Source organism: Lithobates pipiens, unplaced genomic scaffold (genome assembly GCF_037356315.1).
Source record: "Lithobates pipiens isolate NorthernLeopardFrog02 unplaced genomic scaffold, aLitPip1_a1.2 Scaffold_22, whole genome shotgun sequence".
Taxonomy (NCBI): domain Eukaryota; kingdom Metazoa; phylum Chordata; class Amphibia; order Anura; family Ranidae; genus Lithobates; species Lithobates pipiens.
The window spans coordinates 93,098,260-93,123,995 of record NW_027507784.1 but is presented as its reverse complement, the minus strand read 5'-3'; the positions used below and the strand labels follow the sequence as shown (position 1 = coordinate 93,123,995).

At 41.3% G+C, this 25,736-nt stretch overlaps 1 protein-coding gene across 1 annotated transcript in view; it reads right to left on the bottom strand.

The window, feature by feature from the left end:
- The window catches only part of LOC143923952 (bile salt export pump-like), a 156,933-nt gene that overhangs the window by 112,345 nt on the left and 18,852 nt on the right, over window positions 1-25,736 (bottom strand). The window contains exons 6-15 of the mRNA XM_077447902.1: window positions 23,556-23,794; window positions 23,356-23,443; window positions 19,330-19,463; window positions 17,732-17,903; window positions 17,521-17,645; window positions 16,782-16,956; window positions 13,248-13,361; window positions 10,258-10,368; window positions 6,316-6,441; window positions 2,409-2,612 (exon numbers count right to left, since the gene is read on the bottom strand). Of these exons, the coding sequence (XP_077304028.1) occupies window positions 2,409-2,612; window positions 6,316-6,441; window positions 10,258-10,368; window positions 13,248-13,361; window positions 16,782-16,956; window positions 17,521-17,645; window positions 17,732-17,903; window positions 19,330-19,463; window positions 23,356-23,443; window positions 23,556-23,794 (1,488 nt within the window). The remainder of the gene's footprint in view (window positions 1-2,408; window positions 2,613-6,315; window positions 6,442-10,257; window positions 10,369-13,247; window positions 13,362-16,781; window positions 16,957-17,520; window positions 17,646-17,731; window positions 17,904-19,329; window positions 19,464-23,355; window positions 23,444-23,555; window positions 23,795-25,736) is intronic.

Sequence of the window (25,736 nt, the reverse complement as noted above, 5' to 3'; positions counted from 1 at the left end):
TCATATCAATGTAATAAAAGGTTTGGAAAGATATCTCCCATGGGACTTTGTTGCAGCAATGGAAATCAACAATCACACAACAATATAAAAAAATTTAATCTTTATTAACATTTATTATAATTTTCTTATTCAAAAAATATATTTTTTTATATATTCCAATTGCGTGGTTTCTATTGCTGCAACAAAGTCCCATGGGAGATATCTTTCCAATGGTTTACTAGGGACAGAATTACTCAGATAGGTACATCTATATCCGTGATCTGTAACTTGTGATCTGCTTAACTTTTTGTGCTCATCAACTAGCCTTGTTCATAGCATATTTTATGTGTGGTCCAAGACCATTCCTCTTCTTCCAAGGTGGCCCAGGAAGGTCAAAAGGTTGAATACTGTAGCTGCTGACTTTTAATAAGGAACTTACCTGTCCAGGGAGCCCGCAATTCCATTGGCTCGGGTGCAGGTGCCACCATTGCAACTAAGGGAACCCAGCAGCCGGTTTCCTGCTGCACATGCGTGACTTGTGCTGCACTTTCTGAATGGCCCCGTCGTCTTCTGGAACACACACAGGTCCCAGAAGGCAGCGGTGGGGGGAGGGGAGGGATCGAGGCAGAAGAGAAAATTACATACACACGGCGAGGTTAGGACACCAGGGATTTCAAATAAAGGAAGCAATACAAAGAGAACATAATACTTTCTCATACAGCAGCCACATATTAGGAATATGAAATGTTGGGGTAGCAAACACTTTAGGCATGCATGCAGGAGAGTGTGCTTAGCTGAAAAAAACCCTTCCTCCTCTCCTCCCCTACCGAAGACTCCTGGGATATATGACATCATTGGCCTTGCCAAGAAACCAGGAAGTAACTAAACAAATGTAGAAACATTTTTTAAAACAAGTAAATATGAAATACGTTCCCATTTATTTACCAATGCTAGCAGCATGAGGATTAAAGGTAGTCAATTTTGATTGGTAGAGTGAAGTTCCACTTTAAGCACTGACCGATCTTCGTTTTTATTCCAACAGTCTTAAAACTTTGAATGGAACTAGCCATGGCCTTATTCAATGTCTAGTGCTATATAAATAAACTTTCATGCAAAGGGATGAAGAGAGTATGGAGTAGAGAATAGATGATAAGCCAGGCAGATACCAAACATGGTGGAGTGACCAACCAGAAGGAGGTAAACGAAAATATCTCCCAGAGTGGCCCAGTGTACAGAGCTAAGCTGCACTTCACTGACATTCCTCATCACCTTAATACCCCCACCCCATTTGACCTTCTGAATGATGGCATTCCTAGCTGCCCTCCAGAGGTTAAAGAAGGACCCCTGCCCCACAAGGGGCCGTCTAAATGAAAATCAGAGCTTACATAGTTACATAGTTAGTCAGGTTGAAAAAAGACACAAGTCCATCTAGTTCAACCACAAAAAAAAAAATAATAATAATAATATCATACAATCCCATATACCCAATTTTATACCAACAGTTGATCCAGAGTAAGGCAAAAAACCCCAGCAGAGCATGATCCAATTTGCTAAAGCAGGGGAAAAAATTCCTTCCTGATCCCCCGAGAGGCAAACGGATTTTCCCCGGATCAACTTTACCTATAAATGTTAGTACCCAGTTATATTATGTACACTTATGAAATAATTCAGGCCCGTCTTAAAGCAATCCACTGAGCTGGCCAGAACCACCTCTGCAGGGAGTCTATTCCACATTTTCACAGCTCTTACTGTGAAGAAACCTGTCTGTATTTGGAGATGAAATCTCTTTTCCTCTAGACGTAAAAAACAGTGAACAGCGCATTTCAAAAACACTGGTCAAGCACTATACACTCCTGTAAGGACTAATTTGCAAGCTTGTAGTAAGGGCACCTTTCTGTAAAACAGGTGAACCTAACAGAGACCTCTGTAGTAGTGATGCAAAAAAGAAATTCAAGAAGTGATAGCTCCAGCTATGTTTAATAGGTCCAGTTGATTTATCCTGGAGCCAGGTCTGTCTCACCAGTACCCTGAATGAGCCTTTCTACACATGTTATTAGAGTCTTTTTTTCCCATTCCATCCCAGTTCAGTGAACTATCTAGTCTTTTATATGGCAAGTCCTAGAGCGTGGAGCTGGTGAGCCCTTAAAAACACAATGGCTCTCAATGACTCTCAATTTAGGAAATAAAAAATCAACTGAGCCTATTAAACGTAGTCTGTGCTTTTTTTTTAAGAAATACTGGAATACCTATCCATTTCACTGCTACTCGGTCTACTCCTGATGAAGCAGTGCTAGCAAAAAAAAAAAAACCTGTGTGGACAGCTACAGTGGTGTTTCAATGCACCACTCAGAGGGTCTAACTAGTGCCAATTTGCAATGTTATTTCATAAACCTAAATATATTTTAGACAGGCTTTAAAAGCAAAAATACCTGAGGTAGGTCCATAATGAAGTTGTAGGCATTTGCTTCCTTGGCTGCGTCGATGATTTCTTCCCTGGTTGCACTGTCTTTACCATAGCGGATGTTTTCTGCAATAGTTGTTGCAAATAAAACAGGTTCTTGCTCTACAATACCAATCAGAGAGCGCAGCCACTGGATATTCAGAGAGCGTACGTCGTGTCCATCCAGTGTGACCTAGAAGTTTAAAAGTAGCAACAAAATGATGAGGGTGAGGCAACCTAACCTGAATTTTAAAACCTAGTTTTGTTTTCTGTCTCTAGGGAAATATTATCTTCACTTCCTGTTCTTTCCTGTGACACCTATACAAAAATAGGTGGGGGTGCAGTGGTCACCTGGATGGAAAGTCATAGAGAGCAGAAAAAATATTTTCAACCTTCTACCCTACTCAAAATGTCTTTTTTTCTTCTGTGTCTCCATAGGCGATATTTTCTATAATTTCTTCTTCTGACAGGTAAAATATCCAAAAGAGGAACCAAAGCAAACTTAAATATCGAACAAAGTCCCTAATCCTTTCTCTGGAATAGGGATGAGCCGAACACCCCCCGGTTCGGTTCGCACCAGAACTTGCGAACGACCCCCGCGTTCGGTACGAACGTTAGAACTCCATTGAAGTCTATGGGACTCGAACGTTCGAATTGGAAAGTGCTAATTTTAATGGCTAATATGCAAGATAGTGTCCTAAAAAGGGTTTGGGGACCTGCCTCCTGCCTCAGGGGACATGGGTCACTGCAAAAAAAAGTTTTAAAAACTGCCGTTTTGGCGGGAGCACTGATTTTAATGACGATTAAAGTGAAAAAAAAAAAGTGAAATATTCCTTTAAATATGGTGCCTGGGGGGTGTCTGTAGTATGCCTGTGAAGTGCCACGTGTTTCCCGTGTTTAGAACAGTCCCTGCACAAAATGACATTAAACGGAAATAACACCATTTAAAACTGCTTGCGGTTTTAATGTTATATCTGGTTCCTGCAATATGGTTGAAAATCATTGAGAAACATGGCATGGGTAGCCCTCCCTGCCCATTACCAGCCTATTTGGGTCTTGTACGCATATTAAGGGGAACCCCGTACCCATATTAAAAAAAGGAAATGCGTGTGGCCCCCAGGCCCTATATACTCAGAACAGCAGTATACAGGCGGTGCAAACAAGACAGGGACTGTGTAGGTTTGTTGTGTTAAGTTGAATCTGTTTGTCATTTTCAACCGGTACATTTTTAAAGTGTAGCTCCAGTCAAAAAAACTATCTTTAAGCTTTTTGGAAAACATAGGGAAGGGTTATCACCCCTGTATAATTTGTTTTGTCGTCCATCTTTTTTCATCTCACTTGCTGCTGTCTCCTTGCGTTTGCAAGTAGGAGATGTTTGTAAGTTGGATGTTTGAAAGTAGGGGCCTGCCCTATATTATAGCGGTATGTACTGGGTACAGAGCACGCAGACAGCACGCACTATCTCCTAACACTACTGACTGCAAGCTCTATTATTAACCACTTGTTAGCCCAATGTTTGCATAAAGTGAAAGATGAAGTTATGCTGAGTAAATAGATATCAAACATGTCACTCTTCAAAATTGCACATGCCCGTGGAATGGCGCCAAACGTCGCTACTTAAAAAATCCCCATAGGCGACGCTTTAATTTTTTTTTTTACTGGTTACATGTTTTGAGTTGCAGAGGAGGTCTAGGACTAGAATTATTGCTCTCGCTCTAACATTCTCGGCGATACCTCACATGTGTGGCACATGTGAGCACATGGGGACATGGGCGCTTTAATTTTTTTTTTATTTTTTTATTGTTCATTTTACTTTATTTATGTTAGTTTGACATTTTTTTCCCCAAAAATATATTTTTGATCACTTTTATTCCTATTACAAGAAATGTAAACATCCCTTGTAATAGGAATATGGGGTGACAGGTCCTCTTTACAGTGAAATCTGGGGGGTCAATATGACCCCACATCTCACCTCTAGGCTGGGAAGCCTGAAATAAAAAATAAAAAAAAGATTCTGGCTTTGATCGTACTGGCGAGTTGGTAGAAGCACCGGAGGGCGGTGAGGGGTGGGGGGCGTCTATGGCTGGGTATTTCAGGGTATCACCGAGTATGGCTGGGTATCTCTGAGTATGGCTGGGTATGGCAATTTATGGCAGGGTATTACAGAGTATTGGCGGGGTATTGGCGGGGTACTACAGAGTAATAGCAGGGTACTGCAGAGTATTGGGGGGTACTACAGAGTAATGGCAGGGTACTGCAGAGTATTGGGGGTACTGCAGAGTAATGGGGGGTACTGCAGAGTAATGGCAGGGTACTGCACTGCAGAGTAATGGCATGGTACTGCACTGCAGAGTAATGGCGGGGTACTGCAGAGTAATGGCAGGGTACTGCAAAGTATGCACTGGTATTGCAGAGTATTGGCAGGGAATTGAGGGGTTAAATTCGGTGAGCAGCGATGTGGGCACTGCAGATGCAGCCCACATCGCTGCTGACACCGATCTCTTTCCCCTCCGCTGTACCGATCGGTACAGAGAGGGGAGGGAGGAACAGGCGTCATAACATGATGCCGGTTTGTTTCCAAGTGATCACTCCGTCATTTGACGGAGCAATCACGTGGTAAACGGCCGCTATGAGCGGCCGTTTACCGTGATCCGTGATGCGACCCGGCGGTCACGGATGCTCTCGAGTGCGCACACCTCGCGAGAGCAGAATTCTGGGAGGCCGTTAATTAACGGCCTCTCAGAGTTAAACAACCCCCCTGAAGCCATTAATCGGCAATGGGCAGTTGTTAAGTGGTTAAAGCTAGATCACTAGCTATATAGGTGAGGTGAATATAGTGGTGTATACTGCAGTCAGGGCACAGACAACAACCACTACACAGCAGCAAGATAGGAAATCAGCCAAAAACGATTGGTGTGTACTGTGTTGAAGGTACACAGAACACCCACTGCTTCAGATGCTAAGTAACACACTACACGAAGCCGCCTCAAAGGCGGCCTTATATAGTGTGGGGCGTGCACTACACAGCCTGAGCTATGAGTGGCCACAGGCAGGATGCCTGTGGCCAATCATGGCTCTCCTCGCTGCCGGCGCTGCGATTGGCCAAGCATGCGGGGTCACAGTGCATGCTTGGCCAATCATGGGGCAGCAATGCACTGCGCCACCGCAGTGCATTGTGGTCCGCGCGAGCGTCTTTTGAATTTTGACGCGAACGGCCCAAACGTTCGGAATTCGCCGAACGGCCGAACAGCCAATGTTCGAGTCGAACGTACGTTCGACTCGAACACGAAGCTCATCCCTACTCTGGAATCAGGAGTTAAAGTGCAAATGCTGGCAGGGGATGGAGTCGGTCATGGCTCCTGTAATAGGTCAAGGAACGAAGGATGAGCTCTGGAAGCCGCAGATCTAAGGTGTCCTACTGAACTGAATGGGGTGGCAACCTCAGCCTAGACTCTGACCAGGCCACGCTCCCCAACACGTTTTTCTCTGCCCCCCAGGTTGATGACATTTAAATATTGACCCTTTGTTAACAAATAGGCTTAAAACCAAGCTTTCGCTGACCTCTGAAGCTGCAGAAACTTTGGAGTAATCCATCCTCAATCTGTACAGTAGGAGCACTTTTAGCAGCTCTGTTTATCATGTTCCCCCCTTCCAGCAGTGACTTTACAGCCTTCTAGCCTTCTAACTTGTAAAAACAGAGAAGGTACTTGGGACGGAGGAACTAAGTGCAGAAACCCTGCTGCATTGACTTCAGCACTTCTCTAGTGAATTTTGAGGATTAATTAAAAAACTAATTAATTTACCGAACATCCAGTAGATTGACCAAATCAGCATTTAAATATCCAGGCAAATAAAAAAAAGTCCAAGCCACTGAAAAAGATATCTAGTCTACTCACCATGCCTTGATCGGGGTCATAGAAGCGTTGAATAAGTTGAATTGTTGTACTCTTGCCAGCTCCACTAGGACCTACAAAGGCTGTAGTTTCACCAGCTTTAACAATCATGTTTAATTTGTTTAAAATCTGAAAAAAAAAATTTAAATCACTTGTCAATCACTTTGAGAGGAACTGCAGTCTGCTCACATAATTTGTAATAAAAACATCTTTGCCATTTGAAGCTTAACTCCAACCATTTTGCATATTATTTTATAAATACTGTGATTCTGTACTTACCAAATAGTCTGCAGAAATATCCCTTCACTGAGTCTGGCTGCATCCATTTTAACTGTGGGCAGCTGAAGCTGCTGCCTGTTTACTTCCTGGATTTACACAGACACACAGAAGCACACCTCCAGCTCTGCAGCCCTGAAGCTCTCATTGGCCCTCCTATGACTCACCTCTCCCTTCCTGGCAACCTCTCACAAGAGTGAGAGAGAGAGAGAGCTGTGCATGATGTCATAGGCCTAGGCTAATGACCACACAATAAACAAGAAGTATGCTGTATAAGGTATTTACTGGCAGAAAAAAAAAGTTTTACTATCTAAAGTTAAAACAATAAAGGCAGAAGATTTAATCAATGGAAAGCTGAAAAAATTAGCACTTTTTCAGAAGAGCGCTAAAGTCATCTCATGTGTTACTTAAAGAGGATGTAAACCCTCTCATATACCCAGTAAAGTGAACAGGCTCAGATGATACACAGAGATTAAACAGATCCTCCTACATAGGTTTTACTTGTTTATCTGCAGTCTTCTGTCCCCTACACCCCTTCAAAAGGGAATATCTTGCTAAAAATTGTTCTTCGTCTGTCAGGAGCACAGAGGAGGGGGTGGAGAGCCTGCAGTTACAATGTGTGAGAGCTGATTGGAGGAAAGGAACACACCCCCTCCACACAGCAGAAGAACTGTGTTCTGAATAGACAAACTTGGTTCTGAGCTCTCACCCCCTCCCCCTCCCAACACAAATTTATCTCATGTGACAGGAAAACTTCTGAGAAGTGACTAATGCTGATAACAGAGTAACAAAGCACCGGAAAGAAACAACAATACAAGCTTTTGAGAGAGATAAGTTAACACTACAGATATACGTGCTTCGCTCAGATTCCATGACTGAGCTTTACAACCCCTTAATAGTGTCAAAACCAGAGAAAATTCAAACCCAGATGCCCAGACTAAGTTTCAGGATACTTTAGTTAAATTTAAAATAACTTTATGACTATTTTAAAGTTACCTTACACTTAGCAGTTGCTAATCAAATGTTTTCAGCTTATTTTTTTACACACTGTTATTTACAGTGACAACTGCAGCTGGTAGGTTTGTAAACAAACGCCATGCCATCACTCTGATATATGGCTGTTATAGTGATCAAATGATTAGAAACCATGCTTGTTGGATGCCCCACAGATGCTCAATAGGGTTTAGGTCTGGAGACATGCTTGGTCAGTCCATCACCTCAGCTTCTTTGGCAAGGCAGTGGTCGTCTTGGAGATGTGTTTGGGGTCGTCATTTTGGAATACTGCCCTGTGACCCAGTCTCCAAAGGGAGGGGACCATGCCACAGTACATGGTGCCATTCATGGTTCCTTCAATGAACTGTAGCTCCCCAGTGCCGACAGCACTCATGCAGCCCCAGACCATGACACTCCCACCACCATGCTTGACTGTAGGCAAGACACACTTGTCTTTGTACTCCTCACCTGGTTGCTGCCACACAAGCTTGACACCATCTGAACCAAATACTTTTATCTTGGTCTCATCAGACCACAGGTCATAGATTCATAGTTACATAGTAGCCAGTAATCCATGTCTCTAGTCTGCTTGTCTTCAGAAAACTGTTTGCAGGCTTTCTTGTGCATCATCTTTAGAAGACGCCATGCAAGCCAATTTAATACAGTGTGTGGCGTATGGTTTGAGCACTGACAGGCTGACCCCCCACCCCCTCAACCTCGGCAGCAATGCTGACAGCACTCATACTTCTATATCCCAAAGACAACCTCTGTATATGTCACTGAGCATGTGCACTTAAATTCTTTGGACAACCATGGCAAGGCCTGTTGTGAGTGGAACCTGTCCTGTTAAACTGCTGTATGGTCCTGGCCACCATGCTGCAGCTCAGTTTCAGGGCCTTGGCAAACTTCTTATAGCCTAGGCCATCTTAATGTAGAGCAAAAACATTTATTTTCAGATTCTCAGAGATTTATTTGCCATGAGGTGCCATGTTGAACTTCCAATGACCAGTATGAGAAAGTGAGAGCGTTAACACCAAATTTAACACACCTGCTCCTCATTCACATCTGAGACCTTTTAACACTAATGGGTCACGTGGGAGAGAAAATATCTAGTTGGGGACATTTTCACTTAGGGGTGTACTCACTTTTGTTGCCAGCGGTTTGGACATGTTGAGTTATTTTGAGGGGACAGCAAGTTTACACTGTTATACAAGCTGTACACTCACTACTTGAAAAGATATAATAAAATACTTTCAAAAATGCAAGGGGTGTACTCACTTTTGTGAGATACTGTATATAATGTTTAAAAGCCTATATCACTACAATTCTCATCTGCTACCAGTGGGAGTACTCCCCCTGACACCATTATATGATAAAACAAGTAAAAATATATAATAGCAGCGCTAATGACTAAAGTCATAAAAAAAAGGAAAGTGCTACTGTGCGACAACAAAGTGCTCAAAAAAGGTAAAAGTCACTCTGCTACAATCATCAAAATCTTCTAATATGATTTTATGCAAATAATTGGTAAGTATAAACCACTTAGGCCCCTTTCACATGATAGGGCAAATCAGGTCAGCATGTCCATTTTTCAGGCAGACCCAATCGAACCTTCTATTTTTCTCTATGGAGTGGTAGATGTACATACTTTTGCCCGTTTACACCGCCCACCGCAAATCCAATTTGGCAAAAAACAAATGGAAAGGGATTCGTTCCCCTCCATCTGGCTGGACTGGATTGGAGGGCAGTCAGGTGTAAACAGACACAAGTACATTTACAGAGAGCAGAGAGGGCTGTGTCCGCTCTGCATAAACTTAGAGTACATGGACCTGTCCTCTGCACACTCTACTTTGCTCAGCAGGGGATTAGCAGAGAGATCCCCTGCTAAGCCAACCAGAATTAAAGCGGAGTTCCACCCAAAAATGGATCTTCCGCTTTAAGGCAGATGACCCCCTGACATGCCCCATTTGGAATGTCATTTTTTTTTGGGGGGGGAGCCTGGGGGGGGGGGGGAGCCGGTACTCTCTTTTTAGAAGGTCCCAGCTCCCACTTCCTCCTGGCGCACAGCGGCATCAGAAGGGAGATCACCTCTCCCCCTCCCTCTCGGCAATCACCTGGGGCATGTCACAGGTCAGCGGTGAAATTCCACTTTAAGCATTTGTTTATTGTATGTACTTTTATACTATTTGTAAGCATTGGATACGAATATAGGTTAATAATTTACTCACAAAGGTGTGTTTTTAAGCGCTTTAGTCATCAGAGTTGCAATTATGCATTTTTTATATTAACCTTTCTGTATGTCATAGGCAGTAACCTGCATTGGGTATTTTTGGAAATATTTTTCCTGCTTTAGAAAAGAAACCAGATCACCAAATTTCTCACAAACAGGTTGGACTGATGAACTACAGCTTGCAAGAAAAACTGAAACCCTGGGTATCTAAGCAGTGTTCTCTGTATGCTTTTCCATGATTAACCCAGATGTGCAGTGGAGCTATGGACATTAAAGTATTGACTAAACTTTAAAACAAGCCCACACTGACCTCTGTAGCTGCAGGCACTATGGAGCAGTTCATCCTTAAACGTACAGTGAATATACTCTGCTCATGCAATGCATGCTGTGGGACCAGCATATGCTCATTATACAGACCAAAGCCATTGCTGAGTCCTGCATCTTACCTTGACCTCTGGTCTGGATGGGTAGTGGAAGCTAATATTGTGAAATTCAATTTCTCCCTTGACTTTATCCAATTTAAAGCCCTCTTCAGACATGCAGTCAATTTTTGGCTCCTGCAACAAAGCAGACATTTTGCATGATGAGCTTTTGTGACTTCAGGGTGCCCATAGGCCTATTTTGCTTTTTTCACAGAACTTTATTGAAATGTCACCATTCACATTTTAATACAGCTCTATTCACTGCAGCGGCATTGCAATATAGTGAAATGCTATGCCTAGACAGCGCTTGCTTTGATGTGCATAAGCTTATCTAAAATGTACCACTATAGGTTATAACAACTACCAACAAGCAAATAAATTGTGATATAAATATCCTGAGTACACACATTTGTTAACACCGCACCCTGTATTAAATGTGTTTTTGGAAAACAAAGGTTTTATATGACTAAAAACTAACAAAAATGGCAGTTTAAAATTGTATAAACGTTAAAAAAAATTATTAAAATCTGCCCACCATTCTAGTTTCCCTTTAAGGGAGCTGCATGAACATTTGAAGGAAATTGGAAGTCACTACATGCACTGTATGAGATGTAGTTTAGAAAATGCTGCAACGTGTAAAATTGGCCATATACGTCTCTGGGTAGAATAGAAGTGCACTTACGAAAATTATCCCATTGGGTTTACCTGGCTTTTTGCTGTATTTCAGCATAAAATTTATTATTTTCTGGAAATCACAACTGTAAATCTTGTGTTTTATATTGAGTAAGAAAAATAGCTTTATAACAAGCGAAATAACCACCAGTCTAAAATTCCGTAGCTGAGCGGCAGTAAAAAAATAGTGAAACTCATGACACATACCAGTCTCAGCACAGTCTGACATGTAGTTGCAAGACTTAAAGTGGGACAAAAACTGAAAAGAAACTGCGAACAGGCAGGCTCTTTATTGCAGAAGAGACGTGTAATGTCTCTTCTGCAATAAAACTGACGTATCTACCTGTTCGCAATCCCCTGTTGCACATGCAAAGAAGTCAAAGCGAATTGCCCATGGGACTTTTTTGGAAGTCATAAGACACCAAAATATAAAAAAAGAAATAACATCAACTTTATTAGAGCATAGAGAATACAATAGATTAAAAACAGCGAATCTATTTTATTCTCATATGCTCTAATAAAGTGGATGTTATTTCTATTTTATATTTTGGTGTTTCCAAAAAAGTCCCATGGGCAATTTTTTTTACTTCTTTGTAAGTATGTGGGATGGAGGTATTTATGCTTCTGTACTTGACCTAACAATTTTTTAATGAGCTGCACATGCACTTCTGCACATGAGCGGGAATGATGTCACCCCACACATGGCCAATCAAAAAAAGCTGAAGACTGGCACCCGGAAAAGAAGCCATGGAGAAGATGCTGGCACTGGCTAGGGGCATCCTGGGTGTTGGGCTGTTGGAACTAAGGTAATTATTTTTTACTTCGGTTCCATGTTAAACTGAAACTGTCACATATAAAAATTAAGTTGATACTAGCAGACAAGGAAGTAATAATGTAACTTTCCTGCTATAACGCTTAATATTATAAAAATCGATAAGTGAAGTCTGTGCAGAATCCAGCACCTCTGGGATCGTCCTTTTCCTTTGCAGTGCTTCATGGTTCCCTTACTCCAAAGTTTTGATAATGGTGGGTGTTCAGTGTTTGGTTACCTTTGCTCTTTAGCCCTGAGGTGTGCACCTACTCCCTTATCACTCGGGCACATACAATGCTCTTGGTGCCCTCAGTGGCTGATTTAATACCCCCTACTCCCTAATGGAGTAATATGACTGAAGGACATGTGCAATATTGTCATGACTAATTATATTATTACATTATTTTAGATATGTACATAGGCGTGCACACAGGTTGTGCCAGGGTGCTTGGGCACACCCTAATCACCCTGTGTGGCGCAGATCCCCCCTGCTTCCTGCCCTCCCCCACCCGGGAATTATCACTGTGTTCATTCATAACTAAAACATAGCAATTATGGCTTACTATGCTCCAGTTTGTGAATGAACAGGAAGCCACTCAGCACAGAGCACTTCCCATTCATTCACTGTCTAGTGCAGCTGAGACCACAGAGAAAGATACTGGGGGATCTCTGTCCTCCATCCCTTTCTCTGTTTCAAATGTGAGACATCAAGGGTCTATTTATACCCCTGATATTTTGCCAAAGCCTCCCAATCGGGATCCTAAAAAAACTGTATAATAAATAGTAAAAAATAATATAGAAAAAAAAAAGTTTTTAAAATAAAATAATAAATATATAAAGCTACTGACACTGTCCACTGCCCTACTGACACCATCCATTATCCCACTGACACCGTCCCTTGCTCTACTGACTGACCCCACCCACTGACCTATTGACACCAACGTCTTCCCTACTGACCTACCTAACATATTTTAAAATGTTAATCACATTTATTTATAACAGTGTGTCCGCCTGTGTGTATATTTATATATAGAGTGCCCACACCTATGGCTATGTATATACTGTCTTAAAAAGCAGACAATATCTATTGAAATGCGTAATCACCTCACAATCAAAACAGCACAATGAGCAAGACATTGAGTCTGTTCAGTTTCAAGCTATTAACTCCCTGAGATATATGGTAAATGTATTTTAACACCATATTTTGTATACAACTATGGTGCCATTAGCGGGAAACAATAATCTATTTATAGTAATTTTTGTACAATTCTATGATATTATATGTAAATAAAAATCATGCTTTAACATTATAATTCTTATGGATGATGGCATGACATCTTTAAAGTCCTGATCAGTGAATTTGGAGCAATATTCTTTTCTAGCAAAATGTAGTGTTAACCAAAACAAGTAGAATTTACTGAAGCTAGTAAAAGCAACATTTGGATGCATTGTTATGGTATACTGCATGTGTCAGTTTGATCTCTGTCTTACTTAACATACTTGACAGTTATCTTATGCCGTGGTAGCTTACATTGTCGATGGTCTCATAAATGTTTGTTGCAGCTCCACGTCCTGAGGCGAAGGCTTGTAAGCAGGGAGATGCTTGTCCAAGGTTCAAAGCACCCACCAGGACACCAAAAAATACCTAGAATAAACAAAGTCCATACTTAAAATTTGACTAATTATCACTATAGAAAAAATGAAAAACACCCCAAGGTTTACGAAAAAGTGCAATCAAGGTGAGACCTATACAGTCTAGGGTGGAAAGGAGGGGGAAATAAGACGTGACCTTTGGCAGAGGGGGACCAGAGGACCAGAGGAACATACTTGGGATGTGGAACAGTGCAGACCTGTCTTTGTTTGCACAGTGATTATCAGTATAGTTAAAGCGGAGCTCCATCAAAAAGGGAAGTTACACTTTAAGCTCAAGTGCCCATGGTAAAGAGGCCGGCGCTGCCGAGGGAGGGCACAGGGTGAAAATGACTGGGGCGAGTGCACTGCTGGTTTATTGGACAGATGGGTGCCTGCTTATTAAAAGTCAGCAGCTACACTCTTTTACAGTTGAGGAGGTTCCAGTAATAAGTGTGGGCAGGACAATCACTGAATTATGAATTGATATCTGACCCAGAACTTCCCCTTATTTCGATCTTCCCATCAGATCTACAACGACTGCACTTACAAGTGCACTTGCAGTGCAAAGTGGATTTGCCTTTTGTAAACCAACCCCATTGATTACAGAGATCCACCACACCTTAGGATAGACTGCAGTTGCCCTGAGCATGCTCCTTAAGTGGCTACCGCTACTGCTATCAGAATACCTGTCTTATTTCTGTGCTATTTTTGGGTATCATGTGCCCCTAAACCTTCTCTCCTAGAATTAAGCTCAGTAATAAAAGGTAACAAATCACTGGTGCCCAATTTATTTTTAAATTTCACAATATACCAAGACCGTAAGACTGAAAAGTTAGCCAAACACACTACTTAGGGGGTCATTTAACAACACTTTAAGAGAAGGAGTTATACACACTTGCCATAAATCAATAAAACAAATGTCAAGATAACCAAATCACATCACTTTGAGTAAAAAGGTACTTTATTATGAATGTAAAAGTAAAAATGTGCTGCTCCCAAGCTCCCTTGTATGGTCCAAATCCTAGACAAAGATCACGTCTTTAGCCACCAGGAGCATTGTGGAACTTTCACACCACTGAAGACTGCAGAGTCCACTGAACTCAGAAATACCCTGCCCTGTATTAGTAAGAAAACATTCAGGGAACCACAACCAGGTAGCAGAGTACAGAGTATGAAAAACGTGTCAATTTGCATATATATTTACAGACTAAACATAGAAACTATTTTTTTTAGAATATTGTTCAAAAGAATATTTGCATAGAGCTGATCACTTTTACATGTTTATTCAAAACACGACACAGTATTATTCCCCTTTAAAATGTAATATTAACTTATCTGAATGATTGGATCCCTACCTGAAGAACACATTTCATTTATTCTCTGTAACTGCTGAAACCAATTTCAGAGTGAATAAATCAATCTTGCATGGGTTGCAGTGCCTACAGTCATGCCTTTGTGTGTGCAATATTAATTACCATCGACTTAAGATGCGACCTTGAGCAAGGTTTTTACATTTCCATTCCCAGAACTTCTGCACAAAGCTTGACTGGCCAGGTTAAATAGGCAACACCATTAAATATGTGGAAATGAGTACAACATCAATATATATTTAAGGGTTTAGCTAAAATTAGATGACAGTGGAGTTATTTAAATTAGGTGGGACAATAAAAGTTATATTTTCAAAGTAGGAAAAAAATATACAGGGAAAGAACCTCTACAAGTATTCCTGTGGGAAAAGATCTACTTAACATTTGTAGTAAGTGCTGGGGCATGTGGATTCTTATCAGCATTTTACTAGGAGATAAGTATAGAGCAGCTTCAGGCATTAAGAATACTCAAGAAGTAATTCTAATGCTATCTAGGAAACATTAACTCTTTGCTAATGTTATGAATTTACCCTTAAAGGACAATGTACCATAATACAGTTGTCTTTTAATTAATTCTCCCACCACCCTAAATGCAGCTTGTCTGGTAAAAATACATACCTTCCTTCCAATATTAACTGTGAAGCCCTGCCCCATGTTACACAGCCTTTGCAATGTAAACAACCTCCCCTCAGAAAGCCTTTTTCATTGCACATGTGCACCCCGGCTTATTCATATTTATGGATCAACCATACTCTTGGTGGCCTCTAAAGGACTTGGCTTGGATGTTTTCATTGCAAAGACTGTGCAGTGCTGGGCAGGATACAGGCCACATAGTAAATATGGCCAGAATGGGGAGGAAGGTATATATTTGACCAGATAGGCTGCATGCAGGGGGGTTGGGGGGTTTAGTTAAAGAATAACTGTACTAAAGGTACAGCTGTCCTTTAAATCTGAATCTAAGACATACGTGATGTCCTTCAAAGATAAAAATAAGTCTCCCTAATGCTACTTCTGCTTTTTCAATATCCAGTGGGGCTCTGTACCTATCCTACTCCCTGATTTTGGCACCGGCTCCACCCCCATGCATCGTAAAGCTCACAGGGAACAGAGCCCGGCACTTTGATGAATTGAGCCGGGGACACGGCTCGGTACACACAGGGGGGAGACATTGCAGGATCCTGGGGACAAGGTAAGTAACTTTACCTGGATCCCGCAATGCGATCCCGCGTGTGACTTGGGGTTACCGCTTTTGGTAGTACTCCTAGGAAGGTTAATAATATTCCTATTGCTAAGGGAGTGTTTTCTACTTCTAAAATAAGTAAAACAAACTTAATCTCAAGGAGAAAGATACTAACAAATTAGAATGTTATACCCAAAGTCAAGGAGAAGAAACATAGACATAGGGCCTGCAGGTTAAAACTTGGGTTGGCGTATAAAAGTTTTCAAGTTAAAATAAAACATGGAGTCAGAATATAACTGGTGTCGGAAAAATGTACCACTGCTCCCACCACTCTTTAAGATTGTTTTATGGTTATTGTCATTCTGCCGTGAACTGTTACAGGTTTGCTTTGGATAGTCATAGCAATTGGTAGGGTACAAGGTCCTTGGAGGTGGTCATTATGATCAAATGTAAATTGATAAGGACCCATCATAGGACCCTTATTTTGTATGGTTCATTGACAGTGAATTGGAGGTCATTCATTGTATCTTCTGCTTTTGGTGTAAAAGACAACAAGTCAGAATTGTTCGGCTGGAGGCCTAAGTTACAGGTTTATGCAGATATTCTTTTAAGCAGAAAAGGCTACAAGGACGTTGGGGCACCATTCCTATTTTTATTGCATTGAGTCTTATTCTATTTATACAATTTGTTAATAAAAAGCTGTGATGGCCATTAACCTCCATTTTGTGTCTTGAGTGGGTTACTTAGGTATTAAAGAGTAGTAAAATGGTGGTCGGGCAGTATGGGAGAAAAATTCATCTTTAATACCCTAGTCATGTTCTACAAATACAATCTGGGTCAGGTTTTATTTAGACTATGTAGACTTCCACTGAGGATACTTTCTTACCTGTAACAGGTTTCCAGGTGAATACTCTTCCTCATCCAGGACCAGCTGGGATCCATACCAAAACGCCAAAGCATAACAGAGGAATATGATAAACCACATGTATCCAGTGAAGAATCCCATAATAATACCTTTCCTTATTCCCCAGCGCTGAGCATAAACAAGGTTTTTGTCATACCTGTGTGAAAAGAAACAAAATACAACCTTAAATTGCATCACACATACAACATAACCACATCGACTCACTGCTCAGCGATCTACCACCAGTTTCTCTCTTGAGCTGGATGTTGTCAAGCATTATTTAAGTAACTTCTTGTGAGTTCAGGGTATCAAGGATCCACCCGCCGGGGGTGCGTTGCCATATCACCCTGCACTCGTAATTGAATAATGCAGGGCCTAATGTTGACATCATCATGTTAGCAATAATCTGCATCATTAAGGACCATCCAGAGCTGGACAAAGAGGCAAAGAGGGTAACATATTTGCCACATTACTTGTCAGTAGACATTAATAAAAAATGATTAAGTAAAAAATTTAAAGAAACATGCAGATTGTGGAGACTGGAACAGGGTTTTAAACAAAAGTTACAATGCTAGGACCACAAAAGGTTTTTTTGTTATTAAAATGTATTAACTAGGAAGATATTTTTGAAAGTCGCAAGCAAAAATATTTCCATCCATTACATCTTTAAATAGCATTTATTGCTATGGTTAAAGATATGGTTAAATAATAAATAACAAACCTCTCAACTTCTTTTAACTCGCCACCAAAAGCTGCAACAGTTCTAATACCAGACAGAACTTCATCAGCAACTGCCCCGGCCTTAGCATATGCCTGCAGTTCTCTTCCTGTCAATTTTGCAACAGCCTTGAAAAAAAAGACATTTCAGAATGTGCACAAATATCATTGAGGACAATGAAGACTTCATGATTACCTGATTAAAGACTTCTTACCAATGCCATAAGAGCAGCTCCTACTCCAATCAGTGGGCTTACAGCAATGATAACCAAGGTCAATTTCCAGCCATTGACAAATCCTAACAAGAAGCCGGCAAGAAATGTGGTAAATCTCTGGACGAATATCCCAACTTGGTCAGCAATGGCATCATTAATTTTGTTTATATCACTGAGAATACACAGAAAGAAATCATGTTAGATTTATGAAAATTTGATTTATATTGAAGAAATTAATTTAGTTACATAAGTATGCAGAGATTTTGATTTAGTAAAGCCGAGGTAACATTGCCACCAAGATAAGGCAGGTTCTTTCTTTATTGATGACATAATGATGTTCCAGTGCTTGTGTATTCATATGCATGATTTCTGCTGTGTAGCTTACTGTGAATGATGTGTTAATCAATAAGCAAATAATATTTCCAGCACAAGGCATTAGGTTAAATGTAAAAATAGAAATTGGATTATGTTAATTGTAGAATAAGACATCTGAATTATGAAAAAATATTTCAATAAACTGGAAAATTGGATTACGGTACAACAAATAGCTGATCATTCCCTTTTCAGTAAATAAAAGGGCTTGACACTTTTACTCTGCATGTACTTGTAGGCAGGTGCAGTCTATTTTCTGCATTGTAAATAGCGCTCAACCACAGCAGCCTTGCAGTTGGAGGAGAAATCAAGGGGAATAAGGTTCCTTTATGGTTTCTTGGGTCACTGGGGAAGCTATCTGTTTGGTTGCTGCCACCCCATGTGACTCTGGCAGCCAGCTTTGGTCAGGCAGAGCTTATTTAAGGCCCTGGCTCCCAGGCTTGATGCTTTTTAAGTGTGGGTAGTGTAAGGTCAGGTCACCCATCTGACAGGGACAGTGATTAGCAGTAGGGAGAGGTTCCAGATGAGTAGGAAAAGGATAGGGACATGCCATCCTTCCTGGAGACCTCCCCATTTGGGTACAGATTGGCCAGGCCACTTTTTACCCCTCAAGACAGATGGTGTCAGCACATCCGAGACCTGCTCTGCTACACATCGCTGTTGTATTCTGTGAGTTTTCCCTTTTGGGCACCTTCCTGCTGGGCTTGTTGCGAATGGATGAACCCAATGTTAATATAAGTTCTGTTCCCTGCAACTGGACTCTGATCCCTGGTTCACACCAATGCAATTTGTCATGCGATTTGACAGTCCAAAATCGTATGACAAGCTGCACCCATTTGCCAGAAATTAAACCATTCAAAGCATTGTGACTCAAGTTACAGCGACTTTGAAAAAGGTTCCTGTGCTGCTATTTTTGCGATGTCATTTCTACTTGCATTGACTTCTGTTAAATGAAGTCACAAGCCGAAAATTAAATGGCACCTCAAAATCGGACTGGTCGGCAAGTGTGAACCTGAGCTGAGTGTTTACTGCCACCACAGCACTCTGCACCTCCCCACGTACTACTAACATCCTCAACCATTCTTGACCAAGATAAGACAACCGATCCCAGTGCAACATAGCTTGTATGAGGATGGTCTTGCCTGTCATTGTCAGTGAGTCACTTGATAGTGTATGGCCACCTTAATCTCACACATATGAGAGTTACAACAAGCAAAATGACTTACTCGGACATTCTGGTGTTCAGCTCTCCAACGGATGTGCAGTCAAACCAACCAATCTCCATCCTCATCACTTTGCGGAAGTAGAGCTTCCTTATTCTTTGGATCTGCCTGGCTGCAGAAGTGACCCAGCAGCTAATCTGTGGTAGAGAGATGGTGAGATTATGTGCTATTGAAGGAAAGTATACAGTAAATACAGCACTACCTAGTCTTTATATCCAGTAAAATTTATCAGCGCAACCCACTAGTGTATAGTGTGAAATTATGTGTATAAACAATACGTTATGAAAAACTGCTAGTAATCGTAATTACATACAGTGATGTGCAAAAAAACATATATATCAAGATAAATAAAACGATTCCACCTAGTTGCTTCTATCACTAACAACATGTTCACTTCACATTAATCAAATATAATATCAACACAGTGCTGCACTACTAGTATAAATTCATGCTTGAGTAAATTAATATTTTGACAAACTGAAAACGTCCATATGTATAGTCCCAATATCAAATGATTGCAAAGTCAACAGATGACATCAAAGATTCAATCTTCACCTGAAACAGTGCACAAATATATATAAAAATGCTGGTGATCTTCTCCACCAATGTGCTGTAGCTGCTCACCTTACAATCTGACCCCTTTTTCACCAGTGTGTCAGACACAGCAGGTCCCCTTTAAGGGGTAATCAGTAGATCGACCCGGCATGCTGTTAACATGTAATCCCTCCGTTTTGCCCTCTTCCTCCTTACTGGCTTCACCAGTCTCGAGTCTATGTCAAGGATATTGGGTATATCATGGGTAAGGATGAGCCGACCACCTCCTGTTCGGTTCGCACCAGAACCTGCGAACAGACCTAAACTTCCTGTGAACTTCAGAACCCTATTAAAGTCTATGGGACTCGAACGTTCAAAATCTAAAGTGCTCATTTTAAAGGCTAATATGCAAGTTACTGTCCTAAAAAGTGTTTGGGGACCTGGGTCCTGCCCCAGGGGACATAGATCAATGCAAAAAAAGTTTTAAAAACGGACGTTTGTTTTGGGAGCAGTGATTTTAATAATGATTAAAGTGAAACAATAAAAGTGTAATATTCCTTTAAATTTCGTACCTGGGGGGTGTCTATAGTATGCCTGTGAAGGGGCGCATGTTCCCGTGCTTAGAACTGTCCCTGCACAAAGTGTCATTTCTGCAGAAAAAAAATTCATTTAAAATCACTCGCAGCTATAATGAATTGTCGGCTCCCGTAATACAGAGAACACGAGTGTTCTCTGTATTACGGGAGCCGACAATTCATTCATTGATAAAAAAAACAAAAAACCCTTCAGGTCTGGTATGGATATTAAGGGGAACCCCGCATCAAATTTAAAAGAAAATTGACGTGGGGTTCCCCCTAAATATCCATACCAGACCCTTCAGGTTTGGTATGGATATTAAGGGGAACCCCACGTCAAATAAAATAAAAAAATTACGTGGGGTCCCCCTAAAAATCCATACCAGACCCTTTATCTGAGCACACAACCTGGCAGGCCGCAGGAAAAGAGGGGACGGAAACCTGGGTTACATCAGACACTTAGGACAGTAACTTGCATATTAGCCTTTAAAATTAGCACTTTAGATTTCTCCCATAGACTTGTATAGGGTGTTTCGGCTTTTCGAATTTGCCACGAACAGCCCAAATTGATCACTGTTTGCTGAACAGGCAAACAGGCAATGTTCGAGTCGAACACGAGCTCGACTGGAACTCGAAGCTCATCCCTAATCATGGGGACAAAAACACTGGATCTAGTGCTCCTCTTAAAGGGGACCTGCTGTGTTTGACCCACTGGTGAAAAAGGGGTCAGATTGTAAGGTGAGCGGCTAGAGCACATTGGTGGAGGAGAGCACTAGCATTTTTAGATATATTTGTGCACGGTTTAGGGTGAAGATTGAATCCTTGATGTCATCTGTTGACTTTGCAATCATTTGATATTGGGACTATACACATGGACGTTTTCATTGTGTCACAATTTTAATTTACTGAAGCATTTACGGTATACTAGTAGCGCAGCACTGTGTTCATATTATACCTAGTCTTTATGATTTCAAAATCTCTTTAAACCTAAAACTGAACTTTAGGCAGATAAAGCATAAATAAATGCAGCTCTAGATTCATCTATACAACATAAAAACATTTTTTTTTTTTTAATTCAAGCACCATTTTAGCAACTACCTGATTTTTAATTTGTATTAGCCTTTTGCATTCTTCTGTATGATTTCTACAGCAGAGCACTGATAAGGGAAGGGAGAAGCAGCACAAACAGCAAATCAGGTATGCTGCAGGGCAAGAAATATCTTGATCAGAGGATAGGGTGACAGAGAAATTAACTTATCAATGTCATGCTTCTCCTTTCACTGTCCAGGCATAAGATGGCAAATATTAGGTAGTTCTCCATGGACAAACAACATAAGAGGGTACCTTTCTACTAATCAACAATGTAACTGGGCTCTTCTCCACTGGCCTCTGGTATAAGCTTGGCTTCTCCACTGACCACCGATATAAGCTGGACTTCTCCTCTAACCACCAATTAAAGTTGGGCTTGTCCACTGACCAACAATATAAGCTGGGCTTCTCCACTAACCACCAGTATAAGCTGGGCTTCTCCACTGACCACTAGTAGAAGCTGGGCTTCTACACTGACCACCAGTAGAAGCTGTGTTTCTCCACTGACCACCAGTAGAAGCTAGGCTTCTCCACTCACCACCAATACAAGCTGGGCTTCTCCACTGACCACCTATATAAGCAGGGCTCCTCCACTGACTAACAATAAAAGCTGGGCTTCTACACTGACCACCAATATAAGCTAGGCTTCTCCAATGACCACCAATATGAACTGTGCTTCTCCACTGACCAACAATACAAGCTGTGCTTCCCCACAGACCACCAGTATAAGTTGTGCTTCTCCACTGAACTGACCACCAATATAAGCAGGGCTTCTCCACCTATCTGCTAAAGTAAAGTGGTCTTTGTCAACTAATCCCCAATGTGGGGGAAATACTACAGTTTAGGAACTGTTAAATGTTGCCATAGGAGACAAAATTCCTGCACTTGCAAATGTGGCATCTTGTTAGATGCCTTTCCCTGCATGGCTGTCCTCCTGTTGAGGTCTCAGAGTCTGCCAACTGAACTTTCAAATACCTAAGGGTGTCCTGGTCCTACCACCCTTTCCCCCAGAAAAGTTAGTTAAGAGAAATAAACTTTCTTTTGCATTCAAGAAGTGTCTGGCGCCCAATGAGTTTCACCATCTTTGCACCCACTATGCCTTACAACCCACTACATACAGGAGGATGTCAGCTATCTCTGGCTTTGGAGGTTATCATTAGACCAAAGGAGGCCTGGGACCTCACTACAGTAATAAGGGGGGTGTTGAAGGGGAGGTTTTAGCACTCTGTTCAGGGGCCTAATTTGGGGCCCCTGGGGTCTATGATTCCATTGAAGCGACCTTCCTTCACTTCCTGTACTGCCAGGAACTGAGGGGGAAAATCTCTAAAACAGAAACACAAGTAAAAAATAAAATACTGACAGCTTCTACCCAGATTTTCTCTAATTAAGCTCAAATACAAATTTTTGTCTAGAGTAGGGCGTTCTATAGGCCAGTGTGTACAAGGACCCCTCGGTAAAGTTTGCCATTTCCTAAATACCTTTTAATATGTGGGTATTTATTATCCGTCTCACTGTGTGAGCACTATGGTTAATATTTCCCCAGCCCTTTCCTGCTTGTTTGGGAAAATTGACATATGCTGACAAGCATTTTTACATGGGTTGCAAAGTGCTTTGCAACATGCATTAAGGCATAATTTGATGCAGGCTTTCATAGATTTAAATACAATTCTATAAAGAAATGCATGCCTAAAAACGGAAAAGTGTTAACGTAGTCTTTAGCTGCTTGCCTGGAGTTAGGCTCTAACTTCATCTGCCACCCAAAAATGCAGTTTTTGTTAAGGTCACCATGAGCTGTAGTAAGCAATAGGCTGATATTAAAATCTGAACTTACTTGTATGTATCCCAAGAATAGGACAGAACATCCAATCCCTGCATAGTAGCTTGCAAATCTCGTCATTTCCAATTCAATATCCAGCAAGCTGCCAGGAAACACAGGGAGGTGATTCAGCTTCACTTATAATATCGTAAAAATATGTTACATATTTTAGCAGACGCTTATTAAAACAATTTATAATTGTAATAATTTCTTACCCGCAGGTTAGAGTCTCATTTTCTTTTTCAAAAAGAGATCCATTAATCCAAGCGATAGTATTGTTTATACAAGTCTTGTTTGGGTCTCGCATTTCTTGCAACTCAATATCATACAAAATAAATGTGTCAATCATCACGCCGAAGACCAGTAACATGCACGGCTGAGCTGCACCATGGATTATTGCAGCGATGCTGCCGAATATCATCATACAGGTCTCAGAGCAAGAGGAGAACCTGAACTGTAGACATAGCACAAGTATAAAGGGACACTGAAAAGTCTAAGCACTCTCATAATAAGAATAAATCAGACTGACATACACAATAAAACTTTTTTTTGCTGACATACACAAGTACACTTTTTTGCTGCTACGATTTGATTGTCCAAAATAAAACAATTAAAAAATAATTCCAGGTATGGATATTTACACATAGTTATATTGGTTCAACATTGCAGCAATGTAATTATTGAATCGCTCCGTAAACTTTTGGTGCTATATAAATCGTGTATAATAATAATAATAATAATAATAATATATTATATTCATTACTATTTTGCATGTTGCTCTCTCCAGGACTGTGACAATGGAATTATTGGACATGCATTACAGTGGTAGCCAGGGCCGTCTTTAAGGCAGGGCAAAAGGGGCATCTGCCCTGGGCTCTGTCATTGTTGTGGGGCCCAAAGCAACTGCCTCATACTTGCCAACTATCCCAGTTTACATTCCCTTGAAGTTTTAGTCCTGTGCTGTGTCCCGATATCTCAGTGGGAAGTGCTGCTACTAATGCTGCCCAGCTCTGCCCTATTGTTGTGTACAGATGACTCACCTGCAGACCCTATGTTTACATGTAAATAAGCGGCATTCATATGTAAATAGCAGTGACATGCATATGTAAATAGTTGAGGCCAACGGAATTGATATGTAAACAAAGGCAGCATTCATATGTATATCATGCCCGGCTGCAGTGAGGAGATGATGTGATGTAACCCATAGCAACCAGTGAGCAGTATTACTGTACAGTAATCTCTAGCAGCCAATCAACAAGCAGAAATCATGTGCTGTAACCTCTAGCAACTAATCAGTGAGCCTTAAGGAGTGCTGTAACCTCTAGCCGCCAGTCAGTGAGCGGTAATGATATGCTGTAACCTCTGGCAACCAATCACAATCGCTGCCTGATCTGATACAGTATACTGAATTTAAGTCTAGCTGCTATTTATTTTATGCCTCAGAGAAGGTTGAGAGCGAAATTGCATGGAGGGAGGGGGGCCCTAAGAAAATGTTTGCCCAGGGCCCAATCAATATTAAAGACAGCCCTGGTGGTAGCAAAGTCACTAGAATAATTTTTACCTACAGGTAAGCTTACGGTCAAGCTTACCTGTAATTACAATGAATGTCTCCTAATCGTGCTCATGAACCGTTTAGGAGATATTCACATTGGTAATAGCCGATGATGCCCCTTTTGCATGTGCAGTAACACTCTACATTCAGGGCATACACTATTCCGTTGACTGCAGAGCACGGGGGCTCTTGAGCACATGTGCCATTCAAAGAGCCGGAGCCTGTGAACCCAGAAGGAAGACCAGGTGAAGATGGAATCACCGGGGGAGCCGTGACAGTGCTGCATTGGAGGGCTCGCGTGCAGGTAAGTGCATCATAATTATGGGATAAACTGGCAGGGGACCCAATACTTATTTGTTTTTGCTTACTACTGCTTTAATTGAAGGCTTCCTGAACCCCATTTAAGGAAAAGAGAGCCTTGACTGCTAAAAGCATGGCAACACATGGAGATTAACTGGTCTATGCTAGGCATGGCTACAATGGCACTTGGTGAAGGGGTGGATCCTGAGCTCTAAAATAAGGCTGGGCACTGTGGTTAGATAGATGGGATTGATCTTGTTTTTCACTATATGTTCGGCCTCACCTTTTGTTCTGATTTCAGGGTTTTCCCCAGTGCTCGTTTGGATCACTGACAACTGCTTCATTTATTGCTGAAATTCAACACTACAGGAAGAACCTTGGATTTTTATTTGAAGTCACCAGAGTTCATTGGTGTGCTTTTCATGGCCTCCGCTGGTCGCAGGTATTACCTGAGCTATTAGACATCTGAAAATCTGAGTCAGATCTCATAATGCTTATCATTTATGTGGGGGGAAACGATGTAGGGCATTTCTTGGTTGTACAT